General features: G+C 45.3%; 1 protein-coding gene across 1 annotated transcript in view; it reads right to left on the bottom strand.

Moving 5' to 3' along the window:
- The window catches only part of EIF2A (eukaryotic translation initiation factor 2A), an 83008-nt gene that overhangs the window by 40439 nt on the left and 21861 nt on the right, over positions 1-20708 (bottom strand). The window contains exon 5 of the mRNA XM_030216387.1: positions 3883-3982. Within this exon, the coding sequence (XP_030072247.1) occupies positions 3883-3982 (100 nt within the window). The remainder of the gene's footprint in view (positions 1-3882; positions 3983-20708) is intronic.

Below are 20708 nucleotides of genomic sequence, written 5' to 3'. Positions count from 1 at the left end.
ATAGGAATGATCGCTGAAAAACATGCTTACCAGACAAAATCTAAGTGAAGTTTCATATGGGTGGAAATAACTAATAGGTTTGTTTGCGAAAAACAATTAACGATTAACGTTTACAGATGATTTAATTGTATGAGTTACATGACCTCCTTTATTGAATTGATTTCAGGATCAGTTTAACAAATGGCGATAGCATCATTTTTGATCAGAATCAATTTGTTCAACATGAATCTAACCCCCAGGCTAATCTCCAATTCCCATGCTGCCTTCCCCGATTCCAGATGGCTTTTCTAGGGACTTAAGCAAAGTGATCACAAATAATTGGAAAGGGGAGGAATGAAGATTGTGTTAGCTATACTGATAAAAATCCTGCAAGTGCGGGGATTTATCCTTACCTGATTTTAAGAAATATTTGAAGAAACCCACAGAGACACTGGGTGACCGTGGGAAATGCCAAGCTATTGCATAGGGGCCTAATTTAACTTATTTTTATGGAAAAGAGGAGAGGCGATAAGCTTGAAACACATCCTACGATCAAACTTGTTCTCTGAATTGTAGGGAGACATATTGGCTAGGGTTCATAAAGAAAAAGAGCTTTCGCCTCTCTCCATAGCAGTGAATATGAAATTTCTCTCTGAATGAGGCACTGCATCCAGATTTCAGTGGTTAAAGAGTTAGAACTGTCGAGAGTTATTGATTTTGTTGGAAGGAGGGGCCTTTTTAGAGAGCTGGGATTTAGAGGCGTGGGCTTCAGGTGTGGTAATATTAGTGTTTCCTTGGCTCCAGCTTCAGCACGTCTTCCCGCAAAGTGAATGAATGTTTCTCTCTCCCCTCGACAAAAGCTCTGGAATTCATTGCCAGAGAATGTGGTAAAAGTCATTAGAGTCTTTTATAAAATAAAAAGTAGCAAAGGGTTATTATCTAAAATTGTATAAAAGCATTAGAGAAATGTGAGAGGAGCAAGAAGTTGCCCTATCAATTGCGGTGGGAGGAAGACTGGGCCCAGGCAGTATCTAATGATCAATGGACAAGAACTAGGAAACACACTATGGAGGTAATTCTGTAAACAGGTGCCTGGAGGGCATGTGATAAGAGCCTATTCTATAAAAAAAACTAGGTGTCCACTAGAATAACCAGATGCATATGCGCAAGCACTTACACCAGACATAAAGCTGATAAGTGTGAACGCCAAAGTGTGGCAGATACCCACCTAACTTACTCTGTAATTAACACTACTCTGTAATTTGTGTGTGAGTGGGAGACTGCCCATGCTCCATCGTGTATACCCCATTCCAAATATGTGTTATATAAGTTAAGCGAGTATTTGCAGAATAGCACTTAGACGGCGTCTTGGTATATATGTGCATAAGTGTGCACAGTGCGTGTGTATGCTAGTATTCCAAACATCTACATGCATAAATGTTAATGCCTAGTTTACAGACTTGCCCCATATATGTACCACACACTTGAATACCCAACATAAGGTCCTAGTTTGTTGCTACATAACTCTAATCCTTATGTCTCATATGGTGGAAAGGTTGTTTGGGTTTTTTTATTTATAAGTTTACAAAATTTTTTTTACAAGACATACTCTTGATATTCAGAAGCACAGTAGAAACCAAAGACAAATAGAATGAAATATCATAAAAGCAAATAGAATCAACTTTCTTAGACCACAATCACTCAGGAAGCGTGACAAAATCCTACGCAATTACTATTCTAATACATATATCAACTATATATATAGCAATAGGTACAAACATAAAGGCTACACGTGATTACCTATCCTATCCTTCCATTTCCAAAATTATTATTATTTTATCTTTTTTTAAATCAAGAAAAGCTTTTAATTGCTCAGGGGAGTAAAAGGTATATTTTGTCTCTCCATATCGGACCAAACATTTACATGGATAAGCAAGAAAACATTTTCCCCCTAAATTCAATGTTTCCTGTCTCATAGCCAAAAACAAATTTCTCCGTTCTTGAGTTGACTTGGTAACACCTGGATAAATCCAAAATTTTTTTCCTCCAAAAACCACATTTGAATATCTAAAATAAAGTCTTAGAACGACATTCAAATCTTGTTCAAACACAAAGGAAACAAGAAACATAGCTCTCTCAATAGCATTTTCTATTGATTGTTCCAAAATGGCAGAAATATTATTCACGTCAATATTTATATCCTTGTCACCTTCTCCTTCCTTATTTCTCCGGGGATTCTTAGGTAAATAGTTAATCTTATTAAGAGGGGGAATGGCATCCTGTGGTATTTTCAAATTTTCAACCAAGTATCTTTTAAATAGGTCCAAAGGCAAAGTCCCAGAGACTTAAGGAAAGTTCAATAGATGAAGATTTAAACGCCTGTTGAAATTCTCTATCTACTCAATCTTTTTATGGAGAGCTAGTTTATCTTTGACCGAGGCAAATTTAAAGTCTTGAAGCTGTTTCACATCATCTTGAATTTGTTTGACCCGAGTGGAGAGATCTTCTTTTACTGACTCAACAGTTTTAACTAAATCTTCAAACTTGAGATTCAAAGCTGTTATATCACCTGTGGTTTTCTGAAGTGTTGAGCCCATCCACTGAAGCATCATCCACATCCTTTCCATCATCCAAATCACCTCCGATGATATACTAGGGACTCCAGTCACTCCCCGAGTTCCACTCTCAAGGCTCTCTCGCTGCAACACTGGACCCTCGCTAGGAGCCTTGCCCGCTACACTTCCGGAAATGCGCTGGGCACCTCCCAGTCGACGCCGGACATGGAGGAATGTTGGAATCAAAGGGAGGAGAAAGAGATGTTTCATGTCCCAGCAGAGGCTTCGCTCCTCTGATTTCCTCTGCAGCGGGGCTCACCTCCCTCAACTCTAATGGAGAGGCTCCGACGAAGAAACGATCTAATCTCTGCTGAATTGGAGACGACGTTGAGGTAGAGGGGGGAACAAACCTCACAGTCCCTTTTCTCTTTGTATGAGGCATAATTTCAGGAAAAATATAAAGAAGAAATCCAGTAAGAGATCAGCGTCTCTCACAAGGCCGGATTCACGCAACCATCTTGCCACCGGTGGAGAGGTTGTACTGATGAAGTTCCCTATCTACATATGCCGTGGGAATGTGCACAAGTGAAACCCTTCTGACAGGACATTCTCTGGGAAATACATATCCTTGTTGGCCAGCTTTCCTTGAAAGAGAACGTGCTTATAATGCTGGGGTTGGACTTGCAAAACCCAGATAAAAATATAGACTGCTGTTAACTTCAGCTAGTAGATAGTAGATGACGGCAGAAAAAGACCTGCACGGTCCATCCAGTCTGCCCAACAAGATAACTCATATGTAAATTGCTGGACATGGAGGGGAGGGAAAGGAAGAGAGGACAATTGCTGGACATGGAGGGGAGGGAAAGGGAGAGAGGAGAAAAAAAAAAAAAGATAACTCATATGTGCTAATTTTGTGTATACCCTACAGGTTTGGTGTTCATCTTACACCAGTAACTAAGTGAAAAGAGACACAATCTCTTGGATTGCTGGACCGGCATCGGTGGGATTAGAGAATACACGAGATAGAGAAACTAACTTGCAATCAGACGGTTTCAGCTCTCGCAGTTTGAGAAAGCTTAGATTTCCTTTGTTTAATACGTTGCTTGGTTGAAAGGGAAAGACTGATGATTAACAGATACAACCAAATGGCAAATGACGGGGGTTGAAAAGTGTGTTCAAGAGTAATGGGTATTTGTCTCTTAGATACAATACTATTGTCTGGATAGATTGTCTCTGTATTCATGTTTCTTCTATTAAGACTGTTATATTAGTGTTAATACAAAAAAAAGCAAAACAAGGATAATATAGGCGGTATATCAAGCACAAAATAAACATAAACATTATTTACCAGTTTTGCATCTTTTTCTGGATGAAAGACTTTAAACAATTGCCAGTTTTGACATCAAAAAGTTGCAGATTGGGTACCCCCTGATTGCCATCTTTACCTGCTGCAATAACAAAAGAAAAGACAAACAGCTTAACATACAAGAATTTTTACCATTTAAAAAAAACAATTCCATTCCTTTACCCACTTTGAGTTTGTTAACCCTCCTCCTGTTGTTACAGGGTGGATCAAAGACTCTCTCATATAGGTCCTTCTTTCAAGAGGACTTTTTCCCTTTCAGTACTTATGAAAAACAAAACTTTTTTGAATATGGCTCTTAAATGTTCCTCAGGCTATTATCAGTTTGGTTAAGTCATCAGCTCATACATTCTGAAACAGATTGATTTTTGACCATTTTTGAATCTATACCTTTTCTTAAGATGTATGGCATTATTGCATAATTATATTCTACTACTTGATGAAAAATAACTCTATAATAATGATATAGCATCTGTTATTTTTGTGTAGCTTGTACTAAAAATATGGGCACCGTGTCCTACATGTACTTCTCAGTCTTGACAAGGAAATCTCACTCTGCTGATCCTAGAAAAGACAGTGGAGGAGTGGCCTAGTGTTTAGAGTGGTGGACTTTGGTCCTGGGGAACTGGGTTTGATTCCCACTGCAGGCACAGGCAGCTCCTTGTGACTCTGGGCAAGTTGCTTAACCCTCCATTGCCCCATGTAAGCCGCATTGAGCCTGCCATGAGTGGGAAAGCGCGGGGTACAAATGTAACAAAAATAAAATAGATACTATTGGAGATTCTACATGGAATGTTGCTACTATTGGAGATTCTACATGGAATGTTGCTATTCCACTAGCAACATTCCATGTAGAAGGCCGCAGGCTTCTGTTTCTGTGAGTCTGACGTCCAGAAGCAGAAGCCTGCGCGGCCACATTGGTGATCTGCAAGGGCCGACTTCTACATGGAATGTTGCTAGTGGAATAGCAACATTCCATGGAGAATCTCAAATAGTAGCAACAGTGGAGGAGTGGTCTAGTGGTTAGAGTGGTGGACTTTGGACCTGGGGAACTGGGTTCGATTCCCAGGCACAGGCAGCTCCTCGTGACTCTGGACAAGTCACTTAACCCTCCATTGCCCCAGGTACAAATAAGTACCTGTATAAAATATGTAAGCCGCATTAAGCCTGCCATGAGTGGGAAAGCGCGGGGTACAAATGTAATAAAAAAAAAAATAAAAGCAAAAGAATCCAGAGCTCACCCCCAAGACAACCTTTTCTTTTTTTTTTTTTTTTTTACAATTTTTTTATTAATGAATAATTGCATATCACAAATGACAACCAAATTCTTTAGCTCCAATACAACTTAGCCAACAGTATAGACAATTTGGTAGAGTAACATCAATTTCTTTTTCCTTAATACAGAAAATAAACGCTCTTCAATAGAATGTGATAGTCATTACATAAACATGACATAAATATTCCAAACCTCCAATTACATCAGATACTGTTTGATCCTCTAGTCTTCCCTTTTCCCCCCTCCCCCCCACCCATCATCGGTACATATCATAGCCTCATTAAATTCCTTTCCATTGTTCATACACATGCCATATTTTTTGGAATTGTTGTATTTGCCCTTTACGGATAGCTGTCAACTTTGACATTTGGTAGAGATGGTGCAGTCTACCTTTTATTATCTGCATTTTGGGAATTTCCTTCTGTCTCCAGGCTTGAGCTAGCGCTATTTTAGCTGCTCCCAGGAGATGGATAACCAGCTTATGGCAATGTATAGGGCTCTTCCCTGGGCGTGCATTCAGTAAGCAATATTGGGCTTGAGCTGGGTATTTTATCTTTAACATGTCATATATCATATCTAAAATCTTGGTCCAAAACCCCTGAACCCGGGAACAATCCCACCAGATGTGCCAAAATGTCCCTTGTCCCCCATATTCTCTCCAACAGTCTGTTGTGATCTGTGGATAACTTTTATGTAATCGCATCGGCGTATAATACCATCTATACAAAATTTTATATCCGTTTTCTGCCAATGGCTGGGCAACGGTCAGTTTCAACAGATGTCTATACCCAGCCGCCCACCATTCCTCCGAGTACTGTGCCTGGAGATCTTCCTCCCATCGTCTCGTATAAAAGCCTTGGGGCGACGAGAGGAGGAGCAGTGCTCTATATAAGCGTGTTATGCTACCTTTCCCATCCCCCCCTCTCATCGCTTGCTCCAACCCTGTCTCAGTCAGTTCTAGTTCATCCCTGGCCCGTCGCAAAATGTAGCTCCTTAAGCAGACATAAAATACCAGGTCCCTTTCCTCTAGATCAATCTCTTCCTGCAAATCTTCAAAGGTTTTTATTTCTCCATTACTCCATAGCTGTTCTAGTCTATCAAGCCCTTTCTTGGCCCATATTGAGTACGTTCTCTCTTCTACTCCAAGGGGGAAGCCCGGTGCACCTCGTATAGCCATCTGTAGAAAGTACTTTCTATCTGGAAACACCTTTCTCCTGACTTGGAGCCATGTATTTAGTAAGTGTTTGAGACCCATCGGGACTTTCCCTGCTGCTGCTAAGATCTCTCTTCCAGAGCCCCATAGTATGTCCCTCAAGTATCGGGTCCCCAGCCACGCTCTTTCCCAGTGTAGCCACTCCTTGTTGTTCATTGAATCCCACCCCGCTAGAATCCTGAGTTGTGCTGCCTGGTAATACAGATAAAAATTAGGGACTCCCATTCCACCCTTTGCTGGAGTTTGAAACATCATACTCCTTCGTACTCTTGGTGGTCTCTTTCTCCAAATATATGCAAACATTTTCTTATTTAGTTGTTGAAAGAAAGCTCGGGGAATCGGCAATGGGAGTGCCAAAAACAAGTACAGCAATTTAGGTAAGAGCATCATCTTTACGGCCTGAATTCTACCCAGCCATGTTATTGTTAGGCCTTCCCATCTATCCAGCTCTTCGAACAACTCCCTCAGTTTCTTTGGGAAATTTTCCTGAACTATATTCTCAATCCTAGGTGTGACCATTATGCCTAGATATCTGATTGTTTTGGTTGCCCATTGAAACGGATATAATGCCTTCAACCTCTGGGCCTCTTCCTGGGGCATGGTAAGGTTAAGTATCTCTGATTTATTTACGTTTATTTTAAATCCCGACATCTTTCCATATTGTTGCAATTCCTCCATCACCTGCCCAAGCGATTGTGCAGGGTGAGCCAATGTCATCAGCACATCATCAGCGAAGAGCATAATCTTATGCTCTCGCTTCCCTCTAATTACTCCCCGTATATTCCCGTGTTCTCTGATCTTCTTAGCTAAGGGTTCAATTGACAGTGCAAAAAGCAGAGGAGAAACTGCACAACCCTGTCTCGTCCCTCTTCCCAGGTTCAGCAATTTCGTATGAGAACCATTTATTTTTAGCATTGCCATAGGGCTTGTGTATAACAATTGCAACCACTTTAGAAACCTCCCGCCCATTCCTATCTGTTCTAGGACTGCAAATAAAAAGGACCATTCCACTCGGTCAAAGGCCTTTTCCGCGTCTACCGAGAACAAAATTACCGAGTCTGCCTCGTCAGACGCCTGCTGGATGATATGCAGGAGGCATCTGATATTATCGAACGTCTGTCTGCCCTCTATAAAGCCTGCCTGATCATCATGTATGATATGTGGTAACATTTTCTGTAACCTATTTGCAAGGATTTTAGTGAAGATTTTATAATCAATATTTAATAGCGATATGGGCCTATATGAGCCACAGCTCAGGGGGTCTTTTCCCGGTTTCTGTATTAAGACTACTTCGGCCAGTCTCCAGGAATATGGTAGCTCCCCTGCCTCATCAAAAGATGTTATTACCTTCAGCAACAAGGGAGCCAGCCATTTAGCAAACATTTTATAGAAACGCGCGGGAAAGCCATCCGGCCCTGGGGCTTTATTCGTAGGTATTTTCCTGATCATTGTCTCAATTTCTTCTAATGTCATGGGGTTTGACAGGGTTTCAAGTGCTTCCTCAGATAGTCTTGGGAGCCTGACTTCCTGTAGATATTTCTCTATATCTCCCTGGGCAGTTCCCTGTTCTGATTTATATATTTGGTCATAATAGTCCCAGAATATTGTTTGTATCTCTTCTACTTGAGTTAACAGTTTACCCGTGTCGTCATATATACCCGATATATAATTCCTCTGAGCTTGCTTTTTTAATTTGTTGGCCAGAAGTCTACTAGCTCTATTCCCAAATTCGAAATGTTCTTGCTGGGCTTGTTGCATCTGGTGCGCTATATCTGATAATTGCAATTCATTAAGCTTGGCCCTATATTGCTGTAATTCCTGCAACATTTTTGTATCCGTCTGGTCCCGTTTATATGCTCTCTCACTGAGTTCTATCTTTTTTCGCAGGTCAGTCTCTTGCTCTATCTTTTTTTTGGTGGTATGGGACTGTAAAGCTATTAATTGACCTCTCAGGACCGCTTTCATGCCCTCCCATACGTGAGCTGGGTGCACCTCTCCCGTGTCATTGTACTTTATATATTCCATAATATAGTTTTCTATTATAGGTATATTTTGTGGATCTAATAACAACGCCTCATTTAGTCTCCAGGGCTTTCGCCTTTTCTTCTGAGTATCTGATAGCATTGTTAATACTACCATAGAGTGGTCTGACCAGGTACATGATTCTATCCCCACCTTATCTATTTTGGATCTCATGGTCACATCTCCCAACCAATAATCGATCCTCGAGTATGTGTTATGTGTGGATGCATAATGAGTATAGTCTTTTTCTAACCCATGAGTGTCTCGCCATAGGTCCATGAGTCCCCATCTTGCCATCCATGCCCTAAAGGCAATTCGTTCCCCTTTGGCATAGCTTTCTGCACCACCCGAATTATCCAATTGTGGGTTAGTTGTCAAATTAAAGTCTCCTCCCACTAACAAATTGCCTTTGACATGATCCCGTAGGACCCGCTCCAGTTCTTCCAGGAACACCTTTTGGCCCTCATTGGGTGCATAGACGCACAATAGAGTATAGTACACATTACATTTAGAGACTATCAGCAGTAGATATCTGCCCGCTTTATCTTTAACTGTTTTATGTATTATCCAAGGGTGAGAACTCGAGAGCGCAATCAAAACCCCTTTTTTTTTCTTATCTTCTATACTGGATGCACAGATTATGTTGGGATAATGTTTATGCTTTACTAGGTGTTCATGCTGCCTTTTGAGATGGGTCTCTTGTAGAAACACCACATCTGCCTTTTGGCGCAGCATTTCTCTGAACATCTGCTTACGCTTTTGCGGGGAATTTAAACCCCGTACATTTACAGTAACATATTTAAACATGGCAATATAGTAATGTATTATCTAATCCACTGAGAACCTTATCGTGTACCAAGATGATAGTCCCTTTTCCCTCTCTTCCCCACCCTCCTCCCTCCAATATCATATTACCCCAAACAATTTCAGCTTCCCCACCCTCCTCCCCCCTCCCCTCAACCCTACCCCATAACTTTGGCATCCGATCCCACAGTTAGGTCGGAACTTACAAGGGGGGAAGTGACCCTCTTGCCCTCTTCCACCTCCAATATCAGCCAAACATTAACTCTTATCTAATAGCCCTCTGAGCAACCCGGGCATAATATATTCAACCCAAATTAACTTTTCAACCAAATGCACACAGTCAAACAGTCAGCCAATTCCACTCGCTTCCCCGAGTGTACCGTAAGCATTCAGCCGGCCATACTTCATCCAACCTCCCGCAATCCGGTAATCTCTCAGGTGAGGCGACCCGCTGATTTCTGGCGTTGCAGACGCCTCTGGCCTACTCTCTGCCATTTCGGGTGGGTTCGCTGACCTTGGACTGGCCATGAGGCAGCTGGCGTGGACGGCGGATCTGCCTGCTGATCTCCCTGAAGAATCTCATGGGCCTCTGCTAGTGATTTTATTTGATACTGTTGTCCATCTTTGTAGAATGCTATCGCAAACGGGTATCTCCAGCGGTAGCGAATCCCCAAGTCTCTCAATTTGGTAGTAAGTGGCTTGAGGTCTGCTCTACGCTTTAAGGTGATCGCGGCCAAGTCCTGATAAATTTCTATAGGGTACGAGTCCCATTGAAAGTCTGATAGTACCCGCTCTTTTAATTTGAAGTCCTGGAAACATGCAATTATGTCCTTAGCGAGATTTCGTCTATTGGCGCCCAGTGCCCGGTGGGCCCGTTCCAGGTTTATGTTTTCTGGTGGGATCGGGTCAGCTGAGTCCGCTAGTATAGCGCTTACAATTTTTTGTACCACCTCTTCACTATTTTGGTAGGTCGGGGTCTCAGGTACTCCACGAAATCGGAGGTTATGGCGTCTACTCCTGTTTTCCAGGTCCTCCAGTTTATCATTGATTGTTTGTTGCCCTAGCCGCTCGTCGGCTATTTGTCTCTCCAAAGAGCCCAGAGTCTCCGCTTGGTCATCAAGGCTGTTTTCCACTTCCTCAACTCTGTGGCCCAGCTCCTTTATCTCTCCTCTGAGATCGTTTCCAAGAGTAGCCAGTTCTGAGCGCATCGCTTTCAAATCGGCTCGAATCTCTTGACTCCAGCCACATAGTTCCAGTAGTCCGGCGCACTCCGAGTCTCCGCGGCCTTGTGTTGCAAACAGATCCCCCGAAAACGGGATCTCCGCTGCCATTTGGTCCGCTGTCTCCTCAAGCGTTTGAGGCGCCATGTTTTTTTTGGACCCGTCGCTCGCAAATGCGAACTGTGAAAGATCGACGGCGTCCGCCCGCTTCTGCATGGCTCTAACGGGATCTCTCCCCTCCGCTGATTCTGCCGCTGTTTTTCTCCGGTTGCTCATTAGGCTTTCGCGTTCGAGGGCGCTAATTATTGCGGTGGGCAGTCAGGAGCACGGCACTTAAGCGGCCATGTTTTCCGATGACGTCACTTCCTCCCCAAGACAACCTTTTCAATTAAAACGATGTTAGCCTCAAGAAAGAATATCTTGTGTATGAAGCATGTAGTCTACAGCTTCCTGGGGTTACCTAGCTATCAGTCCTTACTGCACTAACTCTGACAAACTACACATGGATGAAAAAAATCCTATTACTCAGAGATTGGGAAGGATAGCTTTGGTTATCAAATCTTCTTTTAATTTGAATTCTCTGCTAGAATAGCCTAGTGTTTAGAGCAGCAGGCCACGAACCAAGGAAATCATAGTTCAAATCCCACTGCTGCTCCTTGTGTCCTTGAGCACGTCACTTCACGTTCCAGTACTTCAGGTACAAAGGGTCTCATTTAGTAACCTGAATTAACATGCATTAACTCATTCTGTAACTGAGTTAACAGAAGCCTTACTATTCTCTATGGGGCCTAATACTAAGTGCATATGTTAACATGCATTAAAACATTAACACAGCCCTTAGATTATAAGCCCCTTGGGACAGGGAAACAACTTCCTGTACCTGAATGTAATTCCTATTGAGCTAAAGAGAAAATGGTAAAGAAGTGTAGATTTAGTAAATTACACCTTCCAGGTATTTCCCTATTAGAATTTCTTTCTTTCTGTTCATTCAACCTTAGGCTGTAAGATCCTCAGGCACGGACACTAGAACTATATGAATTCCGCCATGTATCTTCATCTACATCGATGGTGCCAAATAAATCATTTTTTATCCTGTGTATGCTGTATTAAAGTAAATAGTGTTTTCTGATACACATGCATGAACAGTATTTTATAATTAGGGCTTCTATTCTTAAGTGTTTATAAATTGAAAACTTAGGGTGTCTTTTACTAAGGCGCTCTCACGTTTTTAGCACGCACTAAAACTGTGGGCATGCTAAACGTTAGAGACGCCAATGCATTCCTATGGGCGTCTCTAACGTTTAGTGCACCCACAATTTTACGCGCGCTAAAAACGTGAGTGCGCCTTAGTAAAAGATGCCCTGAGTGTTTTATTTTCCAGCTAATTTGGGTTTTGTGCCACAAACATTATTGCTAGTCTTTGGAACAGAAAAAAACATGAAACTGATTGGAGGAAAAAATTCATTTATTTATTTAATTTCTTATATAGTGCCTACAAGCCCGAAAGTTATCAAAGCAGTGTACATTCAGGTACAATAGATGCCCCTCAGATTGTGAGATTGTATCTGTGGCAATAAAGGGTGACGTGACATGCCCAAGATCACAGAAGCAGCACTGGGATTTGAACTGGGCTCTTCTTGTTCTCAGCCCACTGCTCTAACCATTAGGCTGCTCCTCCACAAAACTCTTTGAGTTTTCCTCACTTTCTTGTCCATCATCCTCTTCAAGTTTTCCTCACTTTCCTGTCCATCATCCACGCTCATGTGAGGTTTTCCTCCTCCTTTTTGTGTCCTCCACAAAACAAGCCAGGTGAGGGAGAAAAAAATTATACCTTACCTACTAATTTTCTTTCCTTTAGTCCTATCAGACTAGTCTAGACCTTTGGGTAGTTGTGTCTATCGACTAGTGGATGTAGACAGAGAAACAAAATAGTTCCTCATGATTCGCCCTAGAAGGGCACCATGTAGAACGTTTTGTCACTGATAGCAACTGGCAACCTGTAGGACTTGACAGTGCCGAACATGAAATGCAACCCAGAATTGCCACCACCAACAAACTAGTGTAAAGAAGCCTGCGTTAGCAAGAAGAAAATAGGGCAGGAAGACCCTCACCAAAACCATGCGGTGGAAAGTGTCCCATACTACCAACAACTCAATACAGCAAGCAAGACGTAGGCAGTGAAAACAACCTAGTATCAGCCACAGAGAGCCCAACACAAGAAAATGTAGAGCCTGCTGATATCGAAGGTAACAAATGCTGGTCACAGACTGCCACTGAGGCAAAATACAGCAATAAGCACATTGCTCCAGAAAATCAGAACATGGCTGCTGGAAATAAAAGAAAAGGAGCCAGCCCCAATAGCACCTGGTGCGCCCAGAGATCCAACTCACCGGACAGCCAGGAGAATTCTGCTGCCACCACAGTGTAATCGATATATTGCTCTCAAAGAAATCACGAAAGAAGCAGCATACTGTCCCTGAAGAAGCCATGGAATATCAAGGGAACATCTAGCTTGCCCTTCAAGCCAAATAGCCAGGAAAACCCTAAATGTCCAATAGTACCTGCGGTATATTGCTGTAGAAAGTCTAAGCTACTCAGGCAGCTTAGTAGCCCAGAAGGGAAGAAACTACTTGTAGAAAGATATGATTAAATAGCCCAAAGGACAAGTATCGCAGAATCATCACATGAGAACTGGACCAGGCACGCCACTCCTGAAGCAAGTCTAGTGCAGATATCCTGGCAGTCACAAAGAGAAAATCAGGAGATAATCCCGTTGACCATCTAGACTAGGAACCTATGCCCTATGAAGGCAACCTATAGAAGAGTGGGCCTCTCGACTGGTCTGTTAGGAGCTGGTAAAGGAAAGAAAATTAGCAGATAAGATATAATTTTTCCTTCCATTTCATCCTTACCAGACTAGTTTGGAGCTCCGGACCTGTGGGATGTAAAAAAAAAAAAAAAGCAGTCCAGAGAAGGGTGGAATAGAACTACAGAAGGCCAAAAGAGAAGAGGAAGGTGAACATTCCAGAAGGAGTTGTTAAGCTCCTAAAATTCCCAGATCTCAAAACAAGCTGACTTGAATGGGAGAAGACAATAAGGAACACCAGACCACCACCTAGACAACTGTGACCATATGGGCTCCTGCCAAAGACCAATTTGAAACTGCTACAGGACATAACTGGCAACCTTCAGCTCCCTGCATTGGTTCCCCACAGACTGCTCCACCAAGATGCTACCCCTTAGCATATAAGGAGAAGCAGGTTTGAAAGTAGGTCCAAAGGGATTATGCTGGCAGGCGTGAGGATCCGTTACAAATGCTAGGGTCCACAGAGCACTGCAGCTGTAAAAACTACAGCTCTTGAAGAATAAGGAAAGGGCAGGAACTAGAACTAGCAACCTCTGGCTCTCTGCCCTGGATCTCACTCTGCTGAATTATGTAATCAAGCAACTGAATAAGCAAAAGCGTAACAGTATGCCTCCCAGAGAGTCTGCAAAGATACACTCTCCACCTATAAGCTATGACTAAAGTTGGGTCCTAGACTACTACTGTGTGCTAAGGAGACCAAACCCTATCCTGAGGGGAAAGGAGTTGAACGTTTCCGCCCACCTCAGGAAATACACTTTTCTTTTAAGATCCTTGCTGCCTAAGAACTGAATTAACCCACTTAGTCCTTGCTGCACTACTGCCAGCTGCTGCATTATCTGATGTCAGTGCCAGGCAAAACGGTAGAGACTATTATAAAGAACAAAACTACACAGCATATTCAAAAGCATGGATTAATGAGACAAAATCAACAGGGATTCAGTGAAGGGAAATCTTGCCTCACCAATCTATTACATTTCTTTGAAGGGGTGAACAAACGTGGATAAAGGTGAGCCAGTAGATATTGTGTATCTGGATTTTCAAAAGGCACTTGTCAAAGTACCTCATGTACGAATCCAGAGGAAATTGGAGAGTCATGGGATAGGAGGTAGAGTACTACTGTGGATTAAAAACTGGTTAAATGATAGAAAACAAAGAGTAGGGTTAAACGGTCAGTATTTTCAATGGAGAAGGGTAGATAGTGGGGTTCCCCAGGGGTCTGTGATGGACCGTTGCTTTTTAACATATTTATAAGTGATCTGGAGATGGGAGTAACTAGTGAGGTAATTAAATTTGCTGACAACACAAAGTTATTCAACGTTGTTAAATCGCAAGAGGATTGTGAAAAAATACAAGAGAACCTTACGAGACTGGGAGTCTGGGCAATCAAATGGCAGATGAAGTTTAATGTGAGCAAGTGCAAAGTGATGCATATGGGAAAGAGGAACCCGAACTATAGTTACATGATACAAGGTTCCACATTAGGAGTCAATGACCAGGAAAGGGATCTAGGTGTCATCGTTGATGATACGTTGAAACCCTCTGCTCATTGTGCGGCGGCGGCAGATAAGAAAGCAAATAGAATGTTAGGTATCGTTGGGAAAGAAATGGAAAACAAAAACAAGGATGTTATAATGCCTTTGTATCGCTCAGTGGTGCAACCGCACCTCGAATATTGTGTGCAATTCTGGTCACCATATCTAAAAAAAGATTTAGTGGAATTAGAAAAGGTACAGAGAAGGGTGACGAAAATGATAAAGGGGATGGGACAATTTCTCTATGAGGAGCGGCTAAAGCATGGAGAAGAGACGGCTGAGGGGAGATATGATGGAAGTCTATAAAATAATGAGTGGAATGGAACGGGTAGACATGAATTGCTTGTTTACTCTTTCCAAAAATATTAGGACTAGGGGGCATGTATTGAACCTACAAAAGTAGTAAATTTAAAATGAACCGGAGAAAATATTTCTTCACTCAACGTGTAATTAAACTCTGGAATTCGTTGCCCAAGAATGTAGTAAAAGCAATTAGCTTAGCAGGGTTTAAAAATGTTTGGACAGCTTCCTAAAAGAAAAGTCCATAAGCCATTATTAATATGACTTGGGGAAAATCCACTGCTTATTTCTAGGATACAACAAGGAAACTCAAAGTAGAAACATCTGCACACATATCATAATTGGTAATAATAATGGGGAAGTCTCATATAGTCACTTCAGGCTCACACACTGGCGTGTTTCTTTTAGCCTTATTCTTGTGACGTGGTATTAAAGCGAATGCTACATACCTGTAGAAGGTATTCTCCGAGGACAGCAGGCTGATTGTTCTCACTGATGGGTGACGTCCACGGCAGCCCCCTCCAATCGGAATCTTCACTAGCAAAGGCCTTTGCTAGCCCTCGCACGCCCATGTGCACCGCGCATGCGCGACCGTCTTCCCGCCCGAACCGGCTCGTGTTCGTCAGTCCCGTATATAGCAAGACAAAGACAAGGGAAGACACAACTCCAAAGGGGAGGCGGGCGGGTATGTGAGAACAATCAGCCTGCTGTCCTCGGAGAATACCTTCTACAGGTATGTAGCATTCGCTTTCTCCGAGGACAAGCAGGCTGCTTGTTCTCACTGATGGGGTATCCCTAGCCCCCAGGTTCACTCAAAACAACAAACATGGTCAATTGGGCCTCTCAACGGCGAGGACATAACTGAGATTGACCTAACAACTTATCCAACTAACTGAGAGTGTAGCCTGGAACAGAATAAACATGGGCCTAGGGGGTGGAGTTGGATTCTAAACCCCGAACAGATTCTGAAGCACTGACTGCCCGAACTGACTGTTGCGTCGGGTATCCTGCTGCAGGCAGTAATGAGATGTGAATGTGTGGACAGATGACCACGTCGCAGCCTTGCAAATCTCTTCAATAGTGGCTGACTTCAAGTGGGCCAGTGACGCTGCCATGGCTCTAACACTATGAGACGTGACATGACCCTCAAGAGTCAGCCCAGCCTGGGCGTAAGTGAAGGAAATGCAATCTGCTAGCCAATTTGAAATGGTGCGTTTCCCCACAGCCACTCCCCTCCTGTTGGGATCAAAAGAAACAATTGAGCGGACTGTCTGTTGGGCTGTGTCCGCTCCAGATAGAAGGCCAATTCTCTTTTGCAGTCCAATGTGTGCAGCTGACGTTCAGCAGGGCAGGAATGCGGACGGGGAAAGAATGTTGGCAAGACAATTGACTGGTTCAGATGGAACTCCGACACTACCTTCGGCAAGAACTTAGGGTGAGTGCGGAGGACTACTCTATTATGATGAAATCTGGTGTAAGGGGCCTGGGCTACCAGGGCCTGAAGCTCACTGACTCTACGAGCTGAAGTAACTGCCACCAAGAAAATGACCTTCCAGGTCAAGTACTTCAGATGGCAGGAGTTCAGTGGCTCAAAAGGAGGTTTCATCAGCTGGGTGAGAACGACATTGAGATCCCATGACACTGTAGGAAGTTTGACGGGGGGCTCTGACAAAAGCAAACCTCTCATGAAGCGAACAACTAAAGGCTGTCCTGAGATCGGCTTACCTTCCACACGGTAATGGTATGCACTGATTGCGCTAAGGTGAACCCTTACAGAGTTGGTCTTGAGACCAGACTCAGACAGGTGCAGAAGGTATTCAAGCAGGGTCTGTGTAGGACAGGAGCGAGGATCTAAGGCCTTGCTGCCACATCAGACGGCAAACCTCCTCCATAAAAAGAAGTAACTCCTCTTAGTGGAATCTTTTCTGGAAGCAAGCAAGACACGGGAGACACCCTCCGACAGACCGAAAGAGGCAAAGTCTACACTCTCAACATCCAGGCCGTGAGAGCCAGAGACTGGAGGTTGGGATGCAGAAGTGTCCCTTCGTCCTGTGTGATGAGGGTCAGAAAACACTCCAATCTCCACGGTTCTTCGGAGGACAACTCCAGAAGAAGAGGGAACCAGATCTGACGCGGCCAAAAAGGAGCAATCAGAATCATGGTGCCTCGGTCTTGCTTGAGTTTCAACAAAGTCTTCCCCACCAGAGGTATGGGAAGATAAGCATACAGCAGGCCTTCCCCCCAATCCAGGAGGAAGGCATCCGATGCCAGTCGGCCGTGGGCCTGAAGTCTGGAACAGAACTGAGGGACCTTGTGGTTGGCTTGAGATGCAAAGAGATCTACCAGGGGGGGTGCCCCACACCTGGCAGATCCGGCGCACTACTCTGGAGTTGAGCGACCACTCGTGAGGTTGCATAATCCTGCTCAACCTGTCGGCCAGACTGTTGTTTACGCCTGCCAGATATGTGGCTTGGAGCAACATGCCGTAACGGTGAGCCCACAGCCACATGCTGACGGCTTCCTGACACAGGGGGCGAGATCCGGTGCCCCCCTGCTTGTTGATGTAATACATGGCAACCTGGTTGTCTGTCTGAATTTGGATAATTTGGTGGGACAGCCGATCTCTGAAAGCCTTCAGAGCGTTCCAGACCGCTCGTAACTCCAGGAGATTGATCTGCAGATCGCGTTCCTGGAAGGACCAGCTTCCCTGGGTGTGAAGCCCATCGACATGAGCTCCCCACCCCAGGAGAGACGCATCCGTAGTCAGCACCTTTTGTGGCTGAGGAATTTGGAAAGGGCGTCCCAGAGTCAAATTGGACCAAATCGTCCACCAGTACAGGGATTTGAGAAAACTCGTGGACAGGTGGATCACGTCCTCTAGATCCCCAGCAGCCTGAAACCACTGGGAAGCTAGGGTCCATTGAGCAGATCACATGTGAAGATGAGCCATGGGAGTCACATGAACTGTGGAGGCCATGTGGCCAAGCAATCTCAACATCTGCCGAGCTGTGATCTGTTGGGACGCTCGTACCCGGGAGACGAGGGACAGCAGATTGTTTGCCCTTGTCTCCGGAAGATAGGCACGAGCCGTCCAAGAATCCAGCAGAGCTCCTATGAATTAGAGTCTCTGTACTGGGAGAAGATGGGACTTTGGGTAATTTATCACAAACCCCAGTAGCTCCAGGAGTCGAATAGTCATCTGCATGGACTGTAGAGCTCCTGCCTCGGAATTGTTCTTCACCAGCCAATCATCGAGATAAGGGAACACGTGCACTCCCAGCCTGCGGAGCGCTGCTGCTACTACAGTCAGGCACTTCGTGAACACTCTGGGCGCAGAGGCGAGCCCAAAGGGTAGCACACAGTACTGGAAGTGACGTGTGCCCAGACGAAATCGCAGATACTGCCTGTGAGCTGGCAATATCGGGATGTGCGTGTAGGCGTCCTTCAAGTCCAGAGAGCATAGCCAATCGTTTTCCTGAATCATGGGAAGAAGGGTGCCCAGGGAAAGCATCCTGAACTTTTCCTTGACCAGATATTTGTTCAGGGCCCTTAGGTCTAGGATGGGACGCATCCCCCCTGTTTTCTTTTCCACAAGGAAGTACCTGGACTAGAATCCCAGCCCTTCTTGCCCGGATGGCACGGGCTCGACTGCATTGGCGCTGAGAAGGGCGGAGAGTTCCTCTGCAAGTATCTGCTTGTGCTGGAAGCTGTAAGACTGAGCTCCCGGTGGACAATTTGGAGGTTTTGAGGCCAAATCGAGGGTGTATCCTTGCCGGACTATTTGAAGAACCCACTGATCGGAGGTTGTAAGAGGCCACCTTTGGTGAAAAACTTTCAACCTTCCCCGACCGCAGATCGCCCAAGCACGGACACGTTGATGTCGGCTATGCTCTGCTGGAGCCAGTCAAAAGCTCGTCCCCTGCTTTTGCTGGGGAGCCGAGGGGCCTTGGTGAGGCGCACGCTGCTGACGAGAGCGAGCGCGCTGGGGCTTAGCCTGGGCTGCAGGCTGGCGAGAGGGAGGATTGTACCTACGCTTACCAGAAGAGTAGGGAACAGCCCTCCGTCCCCCATAAAAACGTCTACCTGATGAGGTAGATGCTGAAGGCTGCCGGCGGGAGAATTGTCGAAAGCGGTATCCCGCTGGTGAGCTGTTCTACCACCTGTTCGACCTTTCTCCAAAATGTTGTCCGCTCGCAAGGGGAGTCCCGCAATCCGCTGCTGGATCCTATTCTCCAGGTCGGAGGCACGCAGCCATGAGGAGTCTGCGCATCACCACACCTTGAGCAGCGGCCCTGGAAGCAACATCAAGGTATCATATACCCCTCTGGCCAGGAATTTTCTGCACGCCTTCAGCTGCCTGACCACCTCCTGAATGGCTTGGCTTGCTCAGAAGGGAGCTTGTCCACCAAGCCCGCCAACTGTCGCACATTGTTCCGCATATGGATGCTCGTGTAGAGCTGGTAGGACTGAATCTTGGCCACGAGCATAGAGGAATGATAGGCCTTCCTCCCAAAGGAGTCTAAGGTTCTGGAGTCTCTGCCTGGGGGCGCCAAAGCATGCTCTCTAGAACTCTTAGCCTTCTTTAGGGCCAGATCCACCACACCAGAGTCGTGAGGCAACTGAGTGCGCATCAGCTCTGGGTCCCCATGGATCCGATACTGGGATTCATCTTCTTGGGAATGTGGGGATTAGTTAATGGCTTGGTCCAGTTCGCCAGCAATGTCTTTTTTAGGACATGATGCATGGGTACTGTGGACGCTTCCTTAGGTGGAGAAGGATAGTCCAAGAGCTCAAACATCTCAGCCCTGGGCTCATCCTCCACGACCACTGGGAAGGGGATGGGCCGTAGACATCTCCCGGACAAAGGCCGCGAAAGACAGACTCTTGGGAGGAGAAGTTGCCTTTCAGGGGAGGGAGTGGGGTCAGAAGGAAGGCCATCAGACTCCTCGTCAGAGAAATATCTGATGTCCTCCTCCCTCCTCCCACGAGGCCTCACATCGGTATCAGACACAAGTTCACGGACCTGCGTCTGAAGCCGTGCCCGACTCGACTCCGTGGGAACACGGCACAGCGTAGAAGCGTCGAGAGGTGGACTCCCTCGCCAGCACCGGCGAAGCTCCCTCCGCCGACGTTGTCGGGAGTTTGCCTGGGAGGCGGCCGTAGCGATACCGGAGGAGACTCACCATCGGGCAAAAGGGCAGCCGTCGCCTCACACCGATGGTACCGGTGGCGCAAGCACCCCAGTAACCGGAGAGGGCGCAACAGCTCTCCCAGAATCTCGGAAGAACGGCCGGAGACTTCTCGTGCAGAGCGGCTGTGGAGAAGACTGAGAATCCGATGCAGGAGTCGAGGTCAGAGTCTGTTCCGGGCGTGGAGGCGGTGTCCGGGCTGTCCAAGGGAGCGCGCATCGACACCTCCTGAATAGAGGGTGAGCGGTCTTCCCGGTGCCGATGCCTACTGGGTGCCCACATCCCTCGGCGACCAGAGCTCTCGGTACCCGAGACGGGAAGGAGACCGGTGTCGATGCTTCTTCGACTTCTTCAAGCGAAGCATGTCACCGGAGCTTCCCGTACCGACG

The sequence above is a fragment of the Microcaecilia unicolor genome, chromosome 10, assembly GCF_901765095.1.
Source record: "Microcaecilia unicolor chromosome 10, aMicUni1.1, whole genome shotgun sequence".
Classification (NCBI taxonomy): domain Eukaryota; kingdom Metazoa; phylum Chordata; class Amphibia; order Gymnophiona; family Siphonopidae; genus Microcaecilia; species Microcaecilia unicolor.
The sequence above is the reverse complement of the archived record's forward strand: the minus strand, read 5'-3'. Positions and strand labels throughout refer to the sequence as shown.